Source organism: Anas acuta, chromosome 6 (genome assembly GCF_963932015.1).
Source record: "Anas acuta chromosome 6, bAnaAcu1.1, whole genome shotgun sequence".
Lineage (NCBI taxonomy): Eukaryota > Metazoa > Chordata > Aves > Anseriformes > Anatidae > Anas > Anas acuta.
The window spans coordinates 39362367-39382119 of record NC_088984.1 but is presented as its reverse complement, the minus strand read 5'-3'; the positions used below and the strand labels follow the sequence as shown (position 1 = coordinate 39382119).

At 36.8% G+C, this 19753-nt stretch overlaps 1 protein-coding gene across 6 annotated transcripts in view; it reads left to right on the top strand.

Moving 5' to 3' along the window:
* The window catches only part of TRAK2 (trafficking kinesin protein 2), a 32083-nt gene extending 15419 nt beyond the window's left edge, over nt 1-16664 (top strand). For 2 of the 6 annotated variants that reach the window (XM_068686695.1, XM_068686698.1), the window contains exons 4-17: nt 1437-1490; nt 2035-2105; nt 2737-2853; nt 3068-3277; nt 5091-5169; nt 5669-5799; nt 6008-6082; nt 7310-7447; nt 8226-8305; nt 8937-9137; nt 9270-9568; nt 9914-10192; nt 10908-11007; nt 12613-16664. In XM_068686695.1, the coding sequence (XP_068542796.1) occupies nt 1437-1490; nt 2035-2105; nt 2737-2853; nt 3068-3277; nt 5091-5169; nt 5669-5799; nt 6008-6082; nt 7310-7447; nt 8226-8305; nt 8937-9137; nt 9270-9568; nt 9914-10192; nt 10908-11007; nt 12613-13291 (2513 nt within the window). In that variant the 3' untranslated portion in view covers nt 13292-16664. Of the gene's footprint in view, nt 1-1436; nt 1491-2034; nt 2106-2711; nt 2854-3067; nt 3278-5090; nt 5170-5668; nt 5800-6007; nt 6083-7309; nt 7448-8225; nt 8306-8936; nt 9138-9269; nt 9569-9913; nt 10193-10907; nt 11008-12612 lie in introns of those variants that run through there. The other 4 variants (XM_068686697.1, XM_068686699.1, XM_068686696.1 and 1 more) reach the window with 3 other exon arrangements.
* The last annotated feature ends 3089 nt before the right edge of the window (nt 16665-19753 follow it).

The window sequence follows — 19753 nt, the reverse complement described above, 5'->3', positions numbered from 1 at the left end:
ATTTACCAGAGCAGATATACTTGTTTGTGTTTTTAGGAACCTCCCTTTCAGAGTAACCGTGTACGTAACTAACAGATCTTTATTAAACCGATTTAGCACTGGATAGAAACTTCCACTTGAAATCATCTGGTGGGAATACTTACCACAGGAGAGCTGGCTATAATATTCTGCCTGCTAAAGGCTGAAAGTTATTGGGCAGTGAATTTTCAAAGTATTAGTAAGATGAGTGCCCTCGCAGCAAACAATGTCAAAGTGGCACAGTAAAACTGACCTCCACAATGCAAAGACAAGTACTTTAAATTTTGTAAGGGTGTTTTTCTGTTTTTGCACCACTTGGCAATAGAGTTAGCAAGTGGCAGTGCTTTAAGTTCAACACTCCTTAATAGCATGTGTTTTATTTTTATGCCTACTAATCTACTTGGTAAAAAGTGTTTGATTTGTTAGTTTCATTTTTCTTCCCTGTTAAGCTATTAGAAAAACAGTTCAGTAAACCTCATTCTTCTGTATTGTTCTTTCTTTTCTCCTGTCTTTCAAGGCTGTGTAAGTTTTCTTCTATACAAAAATGCAACTTATTTTTGTTCCTAGCATGTAGCCTTAGTGTTATGCTATGCAAGGTTATCTGTGTGCAGTACCTACATAAAGGATATACATGTACATAGCCTACATAATGTGCATATATAAAGTTAGTGAGCACTTCAGCTTAGCACTTCTCTATCTCATAACCACATCAGCAGCCCTCAGTAAAAACAAAGACAAAAAAAACAGCAACTAACAGAACCAATACTACTATATACTCAGAGCATGAATCAGGTTTCAACAAGGCAGAAAAATCTCAGAAATAGATTTAGACCAAATCCCATAATAATCTCATAATAATTTTACAATGCAGAGATGATAGAATTAGTTTCAAAGCAAGTTAACTTATGTCTCCAATTGAAGTAGATACTTCCATATTTATTCAACTTATCTTGCTGCTTTCATGGTCCTGAGTCTGTAAAGCAAAAATAGCAAATTTAAGGCCACACAGAAGGAAAGGGAGAAAACAATTATTTTCTACTTGCTGTCAGCAAGCAATGTTTTGCCATGTCTTGGGAAGCAAGGCCTCAATACACGTAGTAGTTGCTCAGGAAGACAGATGCTTTCATAACAAGAGTTGTCCCCTCCACCACTCCTCCCCTCTGCTCAGCTTTTATTGCTGAGCATGCTGTCATATGGTATGGAAAAACTCTTTAGTTTGTTTAGGTCACTGGGGGGTGCGTGAAGACAGTCTTGCTGTCAATGCTATTCCAGCTACAAGTGCAGAGCACCACACTATATGGGCTGCTGTGGGGACAGTTAATTCCATCCCAGCCAAACCCAGTAGACTATTTCCTTGAATTTTAATTCTTTCTCCTTTTTATTCTTTCTTCCCTGTCTTTCCTTTCCTGTAACTGTAGCTCTTTTTCAACTTCCTCCCTCCTCCTTTGCTGCATCTCACAAATTTGCACAAGGTAATTCAGATTTCTTATTTACTAGCATATCCTGCTTCTCAAGACAGCGTTTTATACTTTAGGTCCAAGTTCTGTTCAGAGTTGTCACAAATTCTTTTTGCTCTTTGTTTCTTCTTGACTTGGTCTTGTTTTCGAAATACTACTTGTTCTCAACAAAGTCTGCAGGTGTTTTCAGCTATATATGGATATACATTACTTCTCTCTCTCCCCAAAAGGCTGGATGATAATAGCTTATCTGTATTCAAAAAGTTGATCTAAAGAGATTCTTCTCCTTTTTCTAAACGTGAAGGATGTGCAAGCACCTCAACTTCTAGCTAATATTGCTGAAAGCTGTAAATACTCAGTACTTTGGATCAATCTCTTAAATGAGTATTGTTTCATACTTCTGAAATTAAGATGCATTTTGATAGCCTCCGCTAGTTTCCACAGCTAGTTGTTGTATTTAAGCTTATATAAACAGTGTCCTCTGTGTTTTAATTCTCTCCCTTCCAAGCAGTCTTCTTGTACTTAAGCAACTTCAGTAAGTACGCTTTTTATTTCTCAGTTTTAGGCACAGATAACGTGGAACAGAAAACCTACAGTGACACTGACGTGGTCAAACATCTGCTAGCTGAGGTATGCTCATCTCTGTAATATAATTGTGTTAATACATTTGAGGACACGTATTTGAGGAAATTATTCATCTCCTGGAATTTTTGCTTCAGTTATCTTCAGGAGCTGTTTGTCAAACGTAAGGGTCATGAGAAGCTGTCCAGTCATTTGCACCACCTCAGAAACAAAATTTAGCAATGCTATGGATACCTCATAGGAGCTAGCATGCAATGAGAAAGAAGGAGATTTCTTCTGCTTTCTAAGTGCCACTTGACTTTTATCTTCTCATCACTATTCCAATTAAGCAGTCTGTTTCTGCAGAAGCTGTTACTTGAAAGACAATAGGCATAAGTGTATGTGACTTCTTGGAATGACACAATAGAGCCCATATAACTTCACCAGTACTGTACCCAGGTTAGGTGCCCTCCCCCTGTTACTGAGAATGACTGGAAGAGAAGCATAGTAATGGATGTGTTTTGGATCTAAAGGATGAAACATTAATCATTGTTTTATCAGTGTTGCAGAAGCAATCCGTTTGAGAGTGAGTAGCGATCTCAGAGTGCTGCGTTAATCAGTAGCTATGAAAAACTAAAATTACTCTGTATTTAAACTTTATCTGATTAAAAGTAGACACATGTATACTTCTTATGAGCAGAAAGACCGGGACCTGGAACTGGCAGCTCGAATTGGACAAGCCCTGCTTAAGCGAAACCACCTGTTGACAGAACAGAATGAAGCACTAGAAGAGCAGTTAGGACAAACTCTAGATCAAGTGAGTAATTTTTTTTTATTTTTTTTAAATTTTTCCCATCTTTTTATGATGATGAGAAGAGGATTAATAAAAACATATTATTTCATTGTGAAAACAGTTGATTGCTGTTTTCAAACTACATAAGTACACTTAGAAATCATTCTCCTAATTACCATAGTTCAGTCAGCTTTCTTGGTCCAAGAATTGACAAGCTGGTGATCTTCTTTTGTCCTAGGTTAACCAGCTGCAGCATGAACTATCGAAGAAGGATGACCTACTTCGTATTGTTTCAATTGCTTCTGAGGAAAGTGAAACAGATTCCAGCTGTTCTACACCACTTCGTTTCAATGAGTCTTTCAGTGTATCACAAGGTCTTTTGCAGCTGGATATCTTGCAAGATAAACTCAGGGAGTTGGAAGAGGAGAACCTTGCTCTCCGTTCGAAGGTATAGCCGACTTACAGTGTGTACCTTATATGCTGGATATGAGATAAATTGGGATTGTTAAAAAGAATCCAGCATCTAGGCTTCTCTCAGAATATATAACTATTTTGTTTCACTGTATGCAAATCATATCCAAACACTTTTCCTCCACATCTTTGTTTCCTTTACTGCTATTCATTGTTTTCGGAGTCCTCTAGTACTCCTTTCTCAATACCTTTATGGTATATGATGAAATAGGGGAACCTATGTGAGCACCCAGCAAAAGTAGTTGGACTCATCAGGTCCTCACGTTTGTGTGACCAGTTCTGGTGTAAACCTGACTGCAATTAGTAGCAGTCTTTTGTGAATTTGAACTTTGAGTTGACGGTACGCCTTTGTCAACATATATTCAGTCTTAAGTATTAATAAGCTTCCATTCAAATCCTCTTAAAGACTCAGTAAGTTCTGACTATGGTATTAGTTTCCATATTTTAATTGGTCTCTTTCATGTATAAAACATTAATATAGGTAAGTGTTCTTTTACAAGCATAGGGACTAAATGGCTAGACAAAACAAATGGCTATAGAGCTCATGAAACCAATGGTTACAAGATTTAGAATCTGCAGATGCACAGTGTGTCGTCTTTGGAGGTGCAAAGTGGAATTTGTAAAAGGGGAAATCAGTTAAGTGTGTTTGTTTGTTTTTTCCTTTTAAGAAAGTTTGGGTGTCCTTTGTAAGGAAGCTGGGTGATTGATGTTTTTTGAGCTTGTTACAACAATACAGTGAGAAGTAGAATTCTCTAATATGAAAAGATACACTCTTCTCCTTGATTTGTCTTCAAAATATTCAGAATGAGATGCACATACTCCCTAAAACTCTTAGGAACAAATGGATAGTTCAGTAGTGCTGAACAGAAAAGAAAGAGGGAAAGGTCAGATTTATTTTATTATGCTCCTAACCCCATATATGATTACAGAATTTTATGGACCGGGGTGAATTCAATCTATTTTACAGAGTGGGGGAAAGAATGAAATTAAAAAGAGACTGCTATCATTGTGTGATATAACATAACCTTCACTGACTTGAAGTAGCCTCAATCATGTTGAGCCTGTATTTGCACGTTTTTATTTTTGTGTAACAGTGTTTTATAAAGAAGTGTGTTTATCTACACTTGTGTAGCTTTACTTCTGCTTGTTTGGACAATCTTCAAACACCATTACTAAGTACTAGGGTGAGTCAAATGCAGTCCTGTGAACTTGCACGTGTATGTGTGCAAAGTTTAATATCAGGAATTATCCTGACAGTCCAAATGGAGATGGGAATTTACTATGATTGATGGTGTTTAGACCTGTTGTGATACAGTCTCTGGCCCAGAAAATTTCCAGTCTAAGTAAAACAGTTGAGGAGTAAGGGGAAAAGCTGTTCTATTGAGAGCTTTTCAGTACTGTCATGGAGTTGGCTAAAAATTTAGTTTTCAAAGCTTCTTTGCCTTAAGAAGCTCAAAAGCAAATTCAGTTGCTTACTTCTGATTACTGTGTTGGTTTACATTTCCATACCAAATTACTTATTTTTGCAATATTTTTTTTAGTAGGGGCATGAGAGAGATAAGGTTTTGCTCATATGTCTGTGGTTGGATGTCTGTTATTCAAAAGTCACATACAATTCAGGGAAACAGACTATGGTGGAAAAAAATGGTTAGTAAGGACAGAGAGATGCATAGAAATAAGAAAGAGAGGGGAAATTCTTCAGTTGTAACAATATCCAAAATAAAAACTTGTAACATTAATATATATATGGATAAACTGAAATTGGAAAACCACTAACTTTTTTTTTGAAGGCCTGCCAGCTGAAGACAGAAACCATTACGTACGAAGAGAAGGAACAGCAGCTAGTCAGTGACTGTGTTAAAGAGCTCCGTGAGTATCCAAGCTGTTTCTCACAACAAAACAGTATTTGAACATCCTTCTCTTAGTTACCCCTGAAAAATGAGCTTTAGTAATTTCAGTCCTATAGTAAATCTATATGGTACAATAACTGCTATCAATGAAAGGGTATATTTTTGCTAATTTACAGTATTTTAAAAAATAAATATTTAGCACTATTAGAGAATCACTTTTCTAACTCTATTGGTTAGCACTGATGGAAGATTTTCTGTTGTTTAGAAATAAATAAGATAGATACTTTGTTGCTTAAAGGTTATGTTTCTAAATATGTAGTCCCACCTCTATGCAAAACCAATCAGATTTTACTATGATTTTGCTATCCTTTCAGGTCAAGTATACAAGAAACTCCAACTGTATTGTTTTGGGCAGGATATTTTTTGTTACAGTTAGTTGGGGGGAGTGAGTTGTTTCCCTTTCCATTTCCCTTTCTGTTTCTTTTTCCATTCCTTTAAGTCGCTTTTATGTTTTGTAGGGCAAACAAATGCTCAAATTTCCAGAATAACAGAGGAGTTGTCAGAGAAGAGTGAGGAGCTGGTTCGCTACCAGGAAGAGATCTCATCCCTTCTGTCTCAGATTGTTGATCTTCAGCATAAACTCAAAGAAGTAAGGGACTGCTGATGGAGTGTGTGTGTGTGTGTGTGTGTGTGCGCGCCATTTATGTACATATGTGCATGCTTATAGTGGGTAAAAAATTACTTGCAGATCAAGGGTTATATCACAAGAAAGTGGCTGTTTCATGAAAGAATGGCAAGGATCACCTTCCTTAGGGGAATTGGCTAAAAAAATAACTAGCGCTTTTTTGTGCTTTCAGCATGTGATTGAAAAGGAAGAGCTGAAACTTCACTTACAAGCTTCCAAAGATGCTCAGAGACAACTGACAGTAGAGGTACTTAAGGCTTTTGTGGGTGGGTGGGTAAATGGATGGATGGATGGATGGTTGGGCGGGTAAAGAGAGTACAAGAGAAAAAAAACTAAATGACTATTGTGGTTTAACCTGTCAGGCAGCTAAGCACTGCATTTTGTTCAAACACTCCCATCACCACGCTCCCCCAGTGGGATGGGGAAAAGAATTGGGAAAAAAAAAAAAAAAATAGAAGGGGGAAAAAACCTTGTAGATTGAGGTAAAACTTGAGTAAGATAGAAAAGGAGGGGAAAATAATAATAATAATAATGATAAAAGAATATACAAAGCAAGTGATGGACAGTGCAATTGCTCACCACCAGCTGACCAATGTCCAGCCAGACCCCAAGCAGCAGCACACCCCTCTGCCAGCCAACACTCCCTCATATTTATTGTTCAGCACAATGCCATTTGTTACAGAATACCCCATTGACTATTCTGGGTCAACTGTCTGTTCTGTCCGCTCCCAGCTCCTCATGCACAGCCAGCCTCCTTGTCGGCTGGGTAGCACAAGAAGCTGAAAAGTCTTTGACTTAGTGTAAGCACTGCTCTGCAACAACTGTAACATCAGGGTGTTATCAGTGTTATTCTCATCCTAAATAGAAAGCACAGCATCATGCCAGCTACTAGGAAGAAAATTAACTTTATCCCAGCTGAAACCAACATAAAAGCAGCAAGAACTTTTATTTATTTAAAACTTCTAATTTTACATTGTGGTTGGAGTCAAATGATAGGGGAAAAAGAATAATTATGTTTAGTTAAGTCTACACAAATATTTTTGTAGTTCACAGGAGTCTGAAAGGCAAACAAGGCGTTCAAACTAGGTAAATTTTGTTGTTAGTAGTAGTTATGAGAAACGGAGTGCTTTCATATAAATATTACTGCTTATATCAATACTATAGCTCACTAGATCTTTAAGGATTATTCTCTTTTGCTACTTTTGCATCAATATTTGCAGAGTTTTTCAATGTGTTTTACTTTGAATTTTATACTCTTGAGTATATATGTGTCACAATTAAAATTGGTATGGGTGATATGCTGAGCATTGTCTGTTACTGCTTCCAATTCCAGATGTTGGTGTGTGATGTGCAGTGGGAGAAATATTATAGTCCCATCTATATTGTTTTCTGTAGGAGTTACTCAGCTGCACTGTGTATTTTATTTGCTTCTGTTGAAGTTCAGTGGTATCACATACTCTTTTTTTTCTTTCAGCTACATGAGTTGCAAGATCGGAACACAGAGTGTCTAGGGATGTTGCATGAATCACAAGAAGAAGTGAAGTTGCTGCGCAGCAGAGTCCGCTCTGTTGCTTGTCTCTGCCATCCCCAGTCATGTGGAGCGTTTCCTGTGGTAATAAATACTGCTAGCATGCTGTATACCTACTGGCACATATAGGGCCTGTAATAGCATAGAACTGTAAAACAGCTGTTACAGGAGCTGCAGTGGAAACTATTTTGTAATAGGCAAAGGAACTGAGCTAACAGTTTTTCATTTCTTTAACGTGTACATTTCTGACAATTAAATGTTTAGTAAACTAATAATTCACTTACCATTTTGTGATATTAAAATGTTTTTTCCTTTTTATATGACTTTTCTGTTAAGTACAGGAATTGATTGGTATGTTCAATAGCTAGTGCTCCATTATGCCTGCATATGTGTGTTAAATTTTATAACTTGACAACATTTCTTTAAGAAACAAACCATTTTTTTTTTGAGAGTTCAAACTGCATTTTTCTTTCTTTATGTAATTTATGATGTAATTTTATCTCTTCATCTCCTTATCTTGTGAGATTAAATTTTAAGCATAATCAGAAATATATAACCTTAGGCTAAAGATAACTAAACCAATGGGGAAAAAAAAGCATTTATTTTCCTCTTCTTCTGTCAGGTATATATGAACAACTGAACCCAAACCAGTTATATTTAGGTGTAATTATGGTGTAAAAATTCTCCTGCTTGCTATCCCCTTCAAAGACTGAAAGGTTTGTGTATTACACACAGTGTGAAACATAATAATGAGGAGAAAAAAAAAAAGAAATTTTAGAGTATTTTAAAATTTTCTGTTAAAATTGTTAGGAAGAAGATTTCTATTAATGTGTAAACTCTTCTGGTTCCCATTTTTCTCTAGGATTCCCTTGCAGCAGAAATTGAAGGGACAATGCGTAAGGAATTGAGTCAGGGTGATGAATCTCTTCTATCCAAGCAGAAGTATGTTTTTAGATTCTGTGTGTCATTTCAATACTTTTTCATGTGCTTGTATTAAGTAAGGTGAAACTGATTACTGGAAATCTATAAATGTGAATGTTCACTCTATGAAAAATTTTCTTTTTTTGTAGTATTTGTAACTTTTCAACTTCAAAGCCTGCAATTATTTGATTCTATGAGGAAGCTGGGAATTTGCTAAAATGTTATTTCATTCTTCAGTTTCTCAGATTTTTGATGCAGATGCTTTGATACACAGCACTGGTTTTATCACTTTTACTGCTTATATAAAAATCTCTGGCAAATGAAATTATAGCTGAAAGACTGATAACAGTTTATAAAGCTGAAGACTTATTCCTGAAGACTTTACTTTTGAGCAAGAGTTAAATGTAAGCTCCTGAAATTTATCAGGTGGTTATCAATAGACTGTTTTGTTCTTTCAGGTCAAAGTGGTAATTCAGATATTTATTAGAGCAGTACTCCCTAAAACATGGGTGTGTTAGGCAATCCTGTTCTTCTGGGCTTAAATCTTTTTAGTCCAGTCTCTGCTATCTTTTGCAAATCTGTTGCTCAAAACTTTGTTATCCCTTGAAAAATGTTTCTGAAACTCATGTTTGTTTCCTTAATTTTCTTGCAGGGGTCAACATAAACGAGTATTCGACACTGTCAAGGTTGCTAATGTCACTCGTGGACGCTCGTCTTCCTTTCCTGTCCCATTACCAATTCCTGGTTCTAATAGGTTAAGTGTTGTTATGACAGCAAAGCCTTTTCAGTCTGGCTTACATTCGGAGGGACACACACAGATGACCCAGAGGAGCAGCTCTGAGAAGAATTTGAAGTAAGAAACACAGTCTGTCTTTCTAAACTAAGTGACTTAAAACTAAATCCACACTGGACCCCTGCCATGTAAAAGAGAGAAATATTTAATTTGCTAGTCTTAATATCTATTATTATTTCATGTTTCTCACAGGGGCACGCATAAGTGTGGCCAGCCAGGAACTCCTGGGGACAATGACTTAGTCACAGCTCTGCACAGGCTCTCCCTCCGTCATCAGAACTACCTGAGCGAGAAGCAATTCTTTGAGGAGGAATGGGAGCGAAAAATGCATTTGCTTGCTGAGCAGAAAGAAGGAGCAAGTGGTAGTAATACACCAACAGAAAGCTGTTTTTCCTTGGGTACAAACTCAGAATTCACTGATTTCTCTGCCAGCTCTAGTAACCTCCGTGTCCTCCTACCAGAAAAATTGCAAATTGTCAAGCCCATTGAAGGTAAGAGGATGATCTTCCTTCTCCTAACAGCAGAAAAAGATTTCACTTTAATTTGCCAACTAAATTATTGTTGGTGTGTGTACAGGTAGATGCAATATGTAATAAGAGGAAGGAGTAGCATTTGCTGGCTATGTACCAGCTAGCTTACGAGAGTGTCGCTTTGTATTTGTCTTTCTTATAAAGGTGCTAAGTGTTAGGCTTTTTCTTGTGCTTGGCATTGCCATCCAACCACACTATGTTTATCAACGTCAGCACCAGTTGGCTGAAATTGTTATAACAAGCATTCTTGTAAGTCAATGTAATTGTAAGTAACGGCTCTCGGGAACCCTTCTTTTGTCACACCAGGATCTCAGACCCTGTTTCACTGGCAGCAGCTTGCTCGACCCAACCTAGGCACCATTCTGGACCCAAGACCAGGTGTTGTTACAAAAGGTTTTACCCCTCTGACTGATGATAGTGTGCACCACATCTCTGACTTGGAGGAGGATGATGAGGAAGAAGGTGAAGGAGGTATAACATTTCAAGTGCAACCATCCTTTCTGGAGAAAAAGAAGTGTGCAGTGTCAAAGCAAGGGTCAGGGATTTTCCTGTCACCTATTACTTCAGTAGCAGTACCACTCACTGGTAAGAAGCATAGTTAGTAGTTTTTCCTCTGTTTGCATGCCAATTTCTGCTTTTTTTTTTTTGCTTTTTTTTTTTTTTTTTTTTTTTGCAAGGACTTCATCACTGTTTATGTGCTCAGTTGTCTGATTACAGTGTGGGATTTCAGACTGAAATTTCTTTTCAGGACTCTTATTTTTCATTAACATTTATTTTGGTTTAGCAATTTGCCTCCAAGAACTTAATTTTATGCAGCTCCATACTACAGTAATTCAAAGTGCTAGCTCAAATACAGTTTAATACAGGTGGTACAGTTGCTTCCAGTTCTCTTCAGAGCATTTTGCAAGGTTAGAAGCCTGTGTCTGTGCAGAATAATCCTTGCTTTTAGATTCAGGCTGGATGTTAGTGTTTCTTATAGTGCTAGTTTGCTTCTGTTGTTATTAATGTTACTGATGTTTGAAGGGTGTAGTTTCAGCTCATCTTAAATTGGGAAAAAAAGCATAAAGCAAGTAAGTAAATTGATTTTAAAATAAACTGATTGTAGTATCTTCTTCTCACTGGAAAATATTTGGCCTTGGGGCAATGATGTCTTTGTTATTGTTTGTTCTCTACTTCAAAACAAAACAAACAACAACAAAAAGATTAGCAATGCTAATAGCATCATCTTAAACTTTGCTTTCATTAGTACTAATCAGTCTGTATTTTTACCTTCATGGGATGTAAATTCTCCACATTGCAGCCTCAAATCCTGGAAAGTGTCTATCTTCAACAAATTCCACATTTACCTTTACTACATGTAGAATCCTTCACCCATCTGATATCACCCAAGTTACTCCCAGGTATGATAACATCCTAAGAATTGCTGTGTGGGATTAAGAAGTTGTATTCTGATATATGAACGAGTTTTAAAAAATACCAAGACAGTTAGGCAGCACGTGAAATACACATATTTACACATAAAAATGGTTGTAATTACAAAGGGGAAACTAGAAATTCTCCACAATGAGAGTTCGAATAGGTTAAGGTAACTTAAAGGAAGCAAATTTATACTCTTAAAATAGCAAATTCCTTGTATCATATACCTATTGTATTAAAACAAAAACAATAACAAAAAAAAAGTCAAAAAAAATATTCTGTCCTTTTTAAAAACTAAGTTGTTGCTGGATGTCGATGTTCTATGTAATACACTATAGTTGAGCACTGTTTTATACATGTATTTAAGGTTGTGTAATATTTTAAAAGAAGTGACTGTAGTATTAAGGTTTTCATGACAATTAGCTGAATACATTGTGGCTTGTCTGGTTGTGCTCTTTAAAGCAGAACACCAGTTTACGTGGATCAAGTGTCCAATTCAAATTGCAAATCCTGATTTAACTTGTTTGCATTTTTTCTAGTTATTAATCTCGTCTATTAAGGGTCCTCTAAGTTTGTCCAACATCCAGTATCCATCAGAAAACATAATTATAGTCAGTGTTTCAGGAAGCATCATTTGAGTTAATGTAGAGCAGAAGAGATTGCAGTGTTTGTACATAGAAAATAAAGATTAGTGTTTGTGTGATATACTAGAGCTATAGTATCATTCAACAGGGTCTTTCATCCAAATGCGCTACTTGTTAGCATTTTATCATAGGTAGCTTTGGGTGTTCAGGTTTCATTTTCTGGAAATTTAGCAATTCAACTAATGTGTTTCTTCAGCAAAGTTTCTTCATGTTTTGTCATCTTACATTCCTTTGTAATTGTTTTATGAAACGTTCTCCTAAAAGCTCTGAACTGACAGCTGATCTTGAAAAGTTTTATGCTATCGTATCTAAGTTAACTTCAAAAATTAAGTTTGGTTCTAAACAGAAGGTAAAACACAACAATGAACTTGATTATGGAACACTTCTTGGCATAATCTTGTCATAACAATTCATTTTTCTTTCATAGAACCATAGAATGGCTATGGTTGAAAGGGACCTTAAAGATCACCTAGTTCCAGCCCCTGCCATGGGAAGGGATACCTCCCACCAGCCCAGGCTGCCCAAAGCCCTATCCAACCTGGCCTTGAACACCTCCAGGGATGGGGCATCCAGAGCTTCTCTGGGCAACCTCTGCCAGTGCCTCACCACCCTCATAGTAAAGAATTTCTTCCTAATACCTAATCTAAATCTACCCCTTTTTAGTTTAAAAACATTACTTTCTGTCCTAGCAGGAGTTTTTCCTCTCCATGGCCAGACATTAAAAATTATTTGGTACTTACACCAAAACCCCTCTGTCAATCAATATTGTCTAGATATTTTGCAGAACACAAATACTGAAACTACTAAAGCTGAAGTTACCAGAATAAGTAACAATAGTTTTATTTTTCTTGTTTCTTTTATATACTAAAATGTATATACAGAGTCAAGCAGGTATGAAACGTCTAATGTGTGTATTTTCTCTGTTCCATTTTTATTTTATTTCAGCCCCATGTGTACCCCGTTTTCACTTGGAAATAGTGGCAGCAGCACTGGAAATCCAGTAGTGAGCACTCCAGCCATGTCTTACAGGCTTAATATTGGAGAATTTCTCACCAACAGAGGAGATTCAACAACTACCCTCAGCAGCACCAGCAGTCTGGCACAGCTTTTGCAAGAACGAGGCATCTCTGCCAAGGTTTATGATAGCCCCATATTAGAAAAACTGCCTTTGCTACAGCCTCCTCAAACAGTCCCTTTTCCGTCTACTCCACCCAATTCTCCCTCACATTCACCTTGTCCTTCCCCTTCACCATTTGAGCCTCGAGTGCATCACTCAGAAAATTTCCTGGCTTCCCGACCAGCAGAAACATTCTTGCAGGAAATGTATGGCCTAAAGCCCTCCCGCAACGCTCCAGACATAGGCCAGTTGAAGATGAACCTAGTGGACAGGCTGAAGAGGCTGGGTATTGCCAGGGTGGTTAAGCCCCCTGAGACAAAGGACCACAGGAAGAATCAGGGGCCAGAGGTTAGCTTACGGAGGCAGGACTCAGCTGTGTTTTTAAATGCAGGTAGCAACTTAATGGCAGGACTGAGAAGAAACCAGAGTCTTCCAGCCATGATTGGAGCACTGGGAGCTCCAGTCTGCACACAGTCGTCAAAAATGGATATCCTAAAGGAGGACTGACTGGTATGGACTTGTAGCATGGTAAATAATACTTGAGGAATAAACATCCAGTACGGGTATGGTTAGGTGTGTTACAGAAGAGTTGAAGAAGGCACGTGCATGCTAAAAGATGGGGGAGAGAGAAGTGTTGGGATCAAGGAGAAAAGAACAATGCTTAGGTTTGAGGAAGAAGGCTTTTGTGGAAGACAAGAAAAGAAAGAAGCCAAAGCTTAGTTTTGTGATCCCTTCAGCATGTTTTAGCTTAAATAAAAGACCATTGTAGACATTCTCAGCATTTAAACCTTTTAAACTGTATTTGTAAAACCATCTTGCAGGTGCTGTTCTATTTTTTCTGCCATACGACCATAGGATTTTACTATTTGTTAGCAGTCAGATCATATCATTTAAATGCAATGTTAGAATAATGACCAGCTTAATTGGTCCAAGTTCTTCTCTGTAGCAAACAAATGCAAAAACTTGGGACATTTTTGATTCTTGTATTTTCTAGTTCAGAAACCATACTCTTTTGAACTCCCCACATTGAGAAGCAGGTGAGAGAACCTTTAATTCTATGTAAGAAAATAGTACGTACATTTATGAATGCCAAAACAGATGGTCAGCATTTGTTTTTTGAGAGTGCAATTGTGCTAGTGAGATAATAACAGAAGTTAATTTCTTTCCAGAGCTTCTGAAGCATACAGTGGAAGGTGCAATGAATAAGAATTACGAAGCAGAAAAGTATATATTAGGTGAAAATTTCAAGCTAAGAAATCTTTCCAAAGTGTCCCATGCATCTTTGTAAATGAGGGCATTTTTGCACACACAAAAAATCTCAGGCACATTTTATTTTCTTTTGCAACACTGAAACTACATGCTCAATTTAATTATTTCAATTTTATTTGAAATAAGCAAAGAGTATTTACTTAAATGCTTGAAAATTCAGAAATCTGACTTTTCTCTTGATAGGTAGACATTCCATACATTTTAGAGTTTTGCAGTAAACATCATGCTTTTCATTCAGATATTTCTGATTTTAGGCAGGATTTTGTTTAAAAGATTTCCTTTGGAGCAAAATTTACCATTCTATATTCAGAAACAAGAGATGAAAGATAGTGTTCTTTATAGCATTTTATGAACACGGATCAATTTTATCTGTTGGAATCCCATGTTCCAATGATGGAGAGTGGTTCTGAATCTGCTTTTGAACAGAACTAAGGCAGGCATTCTGTCCCAAAAGAAAATCATTTGGAGAAATCTGATTTCTCAGTGGTATTCAGCAAAGTATTATTGTCCATGCTGCTTTTTGGTTTCCTTTCTGTGCAAGCTTTTAGTTATAACTGAATAATCTACAATAGATTTGTAAGGTAACTTAAAGAAGAAAAAGTATTTGCCGCAAGTTCTTTGGAGGAATAGGCTAGTGACCAGAGTGGAAAGGGGTTCTTAATCAGTATGTGATTTTTCACTGTACTTATCAACATATTTAAATGATTTTAAAGTATGTTTCCATACAATTAGATAAAACAGTCAATGTTTAGCTTGGCTGTTGCAGTGTATGTGGAATATAATGGCTGGTATCTTTCTGGGTGCATGGTGTGAAGCATTGGTATAATTACACAGATTTGCTTTTGGCATATGGCACATCAAAATAATCAGCACCGTTTTTGCTTCAGGGTTGAGTGGAATAGGGTAGGAGAACAAAGTGTCTTAAACTGATTTATATGTGGCCTTTCTGCTTTTACATCCCTATAGATCTTATGATTACTCTCTGATATAGCAGTCTTTCTTTTTTTTTTTTTTCTTTTTTTTTTAATTAAAACGAGTAACCACCTCAAACTTGCACAGGGATTCTCAACAGAAACTTGTCTGTCAGCAGCGCACAGAAATATTCAGGAATTCCTGGAGTTGCCTCTTGCTATCTAAGCAAAAACTTAAACTTATAAAAGGTGAATTTTATTTAAAATACTATATACGGGTTAATATTTTTTTTAATGAAAATTATATACTACTTTTGTGTATTTGTTTGTACTTCCTTAACTGTGCACAGGGTCTTACCTAGCTAAATAAGGTAAGAATGAAAGGTCTGGGAAGAGGTAATGTTGCTCTCCAGTGAACTAAGAAATGAGTTGACAGAAGGTTAGGCAGTTTGGTATAAACAGAGAAGTATATAATGTGTCAAAAGTATGTCCATTTTTTGTACGTTTATTATAGGAATACATGTAAGTGACAGAAAAATTTTTAAAGGTATTTCACTGTGTTTCTAACTAGCTTCATTAGTTAACCCCAGCCATTCAATCACTGTGTGTTATCAACATAAACAGCAAATCAATTAAATCAGAATTCCTTTGGCAGACCAGATTTCCATTAAAATTTGTATAACAGCACATTAATTAAATGCATGTTTCTCTTTGGGACATTTCCATATTGCATAGCCTGGCAATATAAACTGGTTCAGTTCAAACTGTATTACTGATATGTTGCAAGATTGTTTGTCTGTTTTCTGTAGGATAATGTATTCTCAGATACTTTACACAAGGCAGGAAGATGATGAAAGAATTTGTATACTGTTGCGTTTATCCAGTTTTTGATGCTGTGGCACAGTGCTATTGAAATTCTGTTGTGCATTTTGTATGCATGTGTCTGGCTTGCAGCAACAGGGAAAGATTTGCCACTTCTTCCAAGTTTACTGCTTTGTGCCAAAATTCTAGAAGACAAACTTTTTTTTGAATAACATATATGTTTCTGATAAAACATTAAAGTTGCCATTGTTCTAGGAACTGATTTGGCTTGTTGCTTCTTACAAGAGATGAAACAAACTTGTGTGACTAAGATGGCTGAGCTCCTGCGTAAGATTATTTTGTCCTGTGCAAATGTGATTTGGTTGAGTGAGTTAATGAAGAATTGATGGAGAAATGGCACTTGGCAAAGATTCTGTTACCTTGCAGGTTTGAGACAAAAATAAGTGTTGCAAAGAAAGGAATTACCCATGTTTGTGAAAGTTTCAAGACACTGGGAGAGAAATTCTTTTAGTTTTTACCTTTACTCAGATTGGCTTAAACTAAGTACAAATGTATAGCTTTCTAGTTTTAAAGATACACAGCTCAAGTTTCACTGTGTTTGATAAACTTGGAGATAACTGCACACTTGAAATACATGTGGTTGATGATGCCCAAAGTCTACTTTTAGTTAAAGAGCAGCAGAGAGGGAAGAAGAATGTTAGGTTTGGGCCTCCTTTGACTGTTACACAAAGAGGATTACACACAATGTTTTTGAATGGTCTGGGAACTTTTGTTGTTGTTGTTTTGTGTTTGTTTTATTTTCATCAGCTTTTTGCACTTACTGTTGTTTCATAGTGGAATGTGAATTTCATAATAAACATGAGTAACATCATTTTTCAGTATATTGGTCACCTTGTGTGGTTTATTCCAGGTATCACCTTCTACTGCAACATTCTTTAATAAAACTAAAATTAGACCTTTTTAAAAATCGGCTGGAATGTAGTGACTGGTGCACAAGCTTGGTGAGCTGGTATCTTCACAAGCACTGTCTGTAAAAGCTATCTGACAAATGGATTCAAAAACTTTATCAGGCTGTGCTAGGCTGTTTGCTGTTGTGTTTATACCTAAGCAATTAAACGTAGTATAGATGTGCAATACAAGCTGCAGTTAGACTTTGATTGCAATGTTAAAGTGTGATAGTTAAATCTAGAAAAACAAAACAAACACACACTTAAATAAGAGTACCTTCTGCTGCATTTTGAAAAGCATTTTACTTAATGAAAGACTTCACAGAAATTCATAAACAGCTCATCAATTTCTAGACAGAATGTGAGCCTCAATTTAAATGAATGTCCTCATGTTTTCTGTTACTCTTGTAGTTGTTTTTCTCTCCTGTCATTTTACAGCACATAATGTGTTTTAGCATAATGGTGTCAACTAGCAAAAAATAGAAAAGAGATTGGACTTCTTTGCTAGACTTAAGTATCCATTAGGTCAGGGAGGGGTTCTGCATTTATGGTCTCCTGTTTGGAAGTATATATTCTTCCCTTGTTTTCTTCAGGCCTTCAAGGGAGGATTGTTTTTTTTTTTTTTTTTTTTTTGCAGAGATGTGTATGATCAATGCTGTTGTTTTTCCGTCTTAGTAGCTGATGTTATGTAAGCCCTCCTCTATATTTGTCATAAAATGGGAGCAGAGATTGAAACCAAGCTACTTACCCTTGAGTACTGCCTTTGTGCAGGTATCACTGAAGTTCCCTTTGCACACTGATTGTCATGTCAGCCTGCAGTTGTGCATACTTCCAGCGCACACTTCTGCAATTGTTTTTCTGGCTGAAAGGCTCTTATCATTTTCCCCAAAATACTTGGTTCCTTCCATGGTACAGAATGGAAGCAGCACTGATTTGCAACTAACAGGTTCTTAACTCCAGTTCACCTAACTGGCAGTGGTTCCTCTAGTAGTCTGTGTGTCGAACATTTCAAGAAACTGGGAACCACCACTATCCTATGGTGTATATCCTATATTTATTTAGCTTTCTTTCTTTTCTGACATGAGACTTGCACCCTTGTCAAACTGAAGCTGACTTTTCAGCTCAACATTTCATATGCTGAAGCCTGAGTTGGACGTTTTGAGGGTTGAAATGGTCATGACGCAGTCTCTGATAGCTGCACATCCTTACAGTAGGCCACCACAACAAACTTGGGACATTTTCTCTGTTTTGTTACACCATTTGCCAGACAGATAAAAGTTCCTATTATTGTCATACATAACATGGTGATGTTAACAAAGCATATATACATAAATGTTGATTTGATGATGTTTATGTATTTTAGTCATTCTCTCCTTAAGGTTTGGGCTTCCTAGCTTCTCAGCTGCTGACATAACACATCTGTGTATCCTTCAGAAAGCCCAGTAAAACATTGCATGTACTCTTTAAAGTTCTCCAGTTTTCAGGATGATGAGGGATTCCACTGCCACTGGAGAGAAAGGTGAGTTTGGGGGAAGAAGGCCCAGAAAAGCAGCCACTCTTTTCTGTTCATTTCATCTGTCCTGAAACATCAGAGCCCAACGGGTACAGCCAGCTGCTTTGTTCTAAGCAGATATGCTCTCAGGTTTGAGAGTCTGTGGACTTTTTTTTTTTTTTTTTTTTTTTACATATTCTCTAGCACTTCAGATGTAATAAGGGGAAAGGTCTGATGCTGTTGAGCTTCTGGGAAGTGAGTTAAACTGAAGCCATTAGAGTTCAGTTACAAAAGTTCTTTGATTCAGCAGGGCAGGATTTAGTGAAGACCCTGTAGGACTCATGCTGGGAGTTACCCTCACTCACCCTCACTCTTTCTGGTATTATATTAATAGTTGGAAGGACAGACTTCTGCTTACTCAGCACATGTAGATCTTGCTAACCTCTTAATGAATGTTTAGTAGCTCTTGTGGGGTGAGAGCTGGGGAGAATTGAGTAGGCTTTACTGCTTTTATTAAGTTCAATTGCCATTTTAGTTTTTTGTTGTTGTTGTTTTGTTTTGTTTTGTTTTATCAGTTGAAGCTCATGTTCAAAGGAGGGTATTAAAAGATGTGTGATCATTTTCACTTTTATTTGGTGTATATATAAAGTCGATCTGTACTCTCAATCCATTATCTGTATTGATAAAAGTAGCTAATTCTTAAGACTGATGAAAGTAGGCATCTGCCTGCAGAACATGTAAAACACTCAATACATTCATACCTACCATTACCTATGTGACCAAACTGGGTATACTGCAAGTTGTTTAAGAAAAGACTAGTCTCTAGTACTTGTGCACAAGCCCAAAACATCTTATTAGATCCATTCCTCTATGAACAAATTTTGAAGAAATTTTACTGGACACATAGCAGTTGCTGCTAAAACAAGATTTACAGATCTGTATGCAGTAACTGACTTTTGACCTTCAATAACATACCTGCTGTGACAACATGAGGCTCTCTAAGAAAATGGAGGAAGGTGCACTAAATAAATAACAACAGATCTAATACTGAATTCTCCTCACTTCTCTTTCAGTATTTTTAACAGCATTCCTAGTAGGTAGTCATGACTCAGACTCCCTCTATATACAGTGTTTACCAAAATCCTTGCAATAAAAGTGGTAAGAGATGTAGTAAGTGCTTTTTTACTCCTGCTCACACTTGGGCAAGGTAAGCAAGAAATGTGTGAGTAGGAGTAATGAGGACTTTAAGTTCTTAACATCTGTTCTCAAAATGCTCTTATCTTTCTTTCAGCTTTATTCAGTTTGGGATTTGAGTTTTTTTCTATATGGTAGCATTATAATTCAACAAATAATGATATGCCTGTGTGTTAAGATTCTTGTAGACATTTTAAATAGTTGCATGCCATAGAGTATACATGCTGATGTAAAGTATCGTATATACAAAATGTAAAAAAGTTAGGCTAATACCTTTTACCTCATGATTGGTGCAGGCTAAGAGAGCACTAACAGATTATCTCAGCAGCTCCAT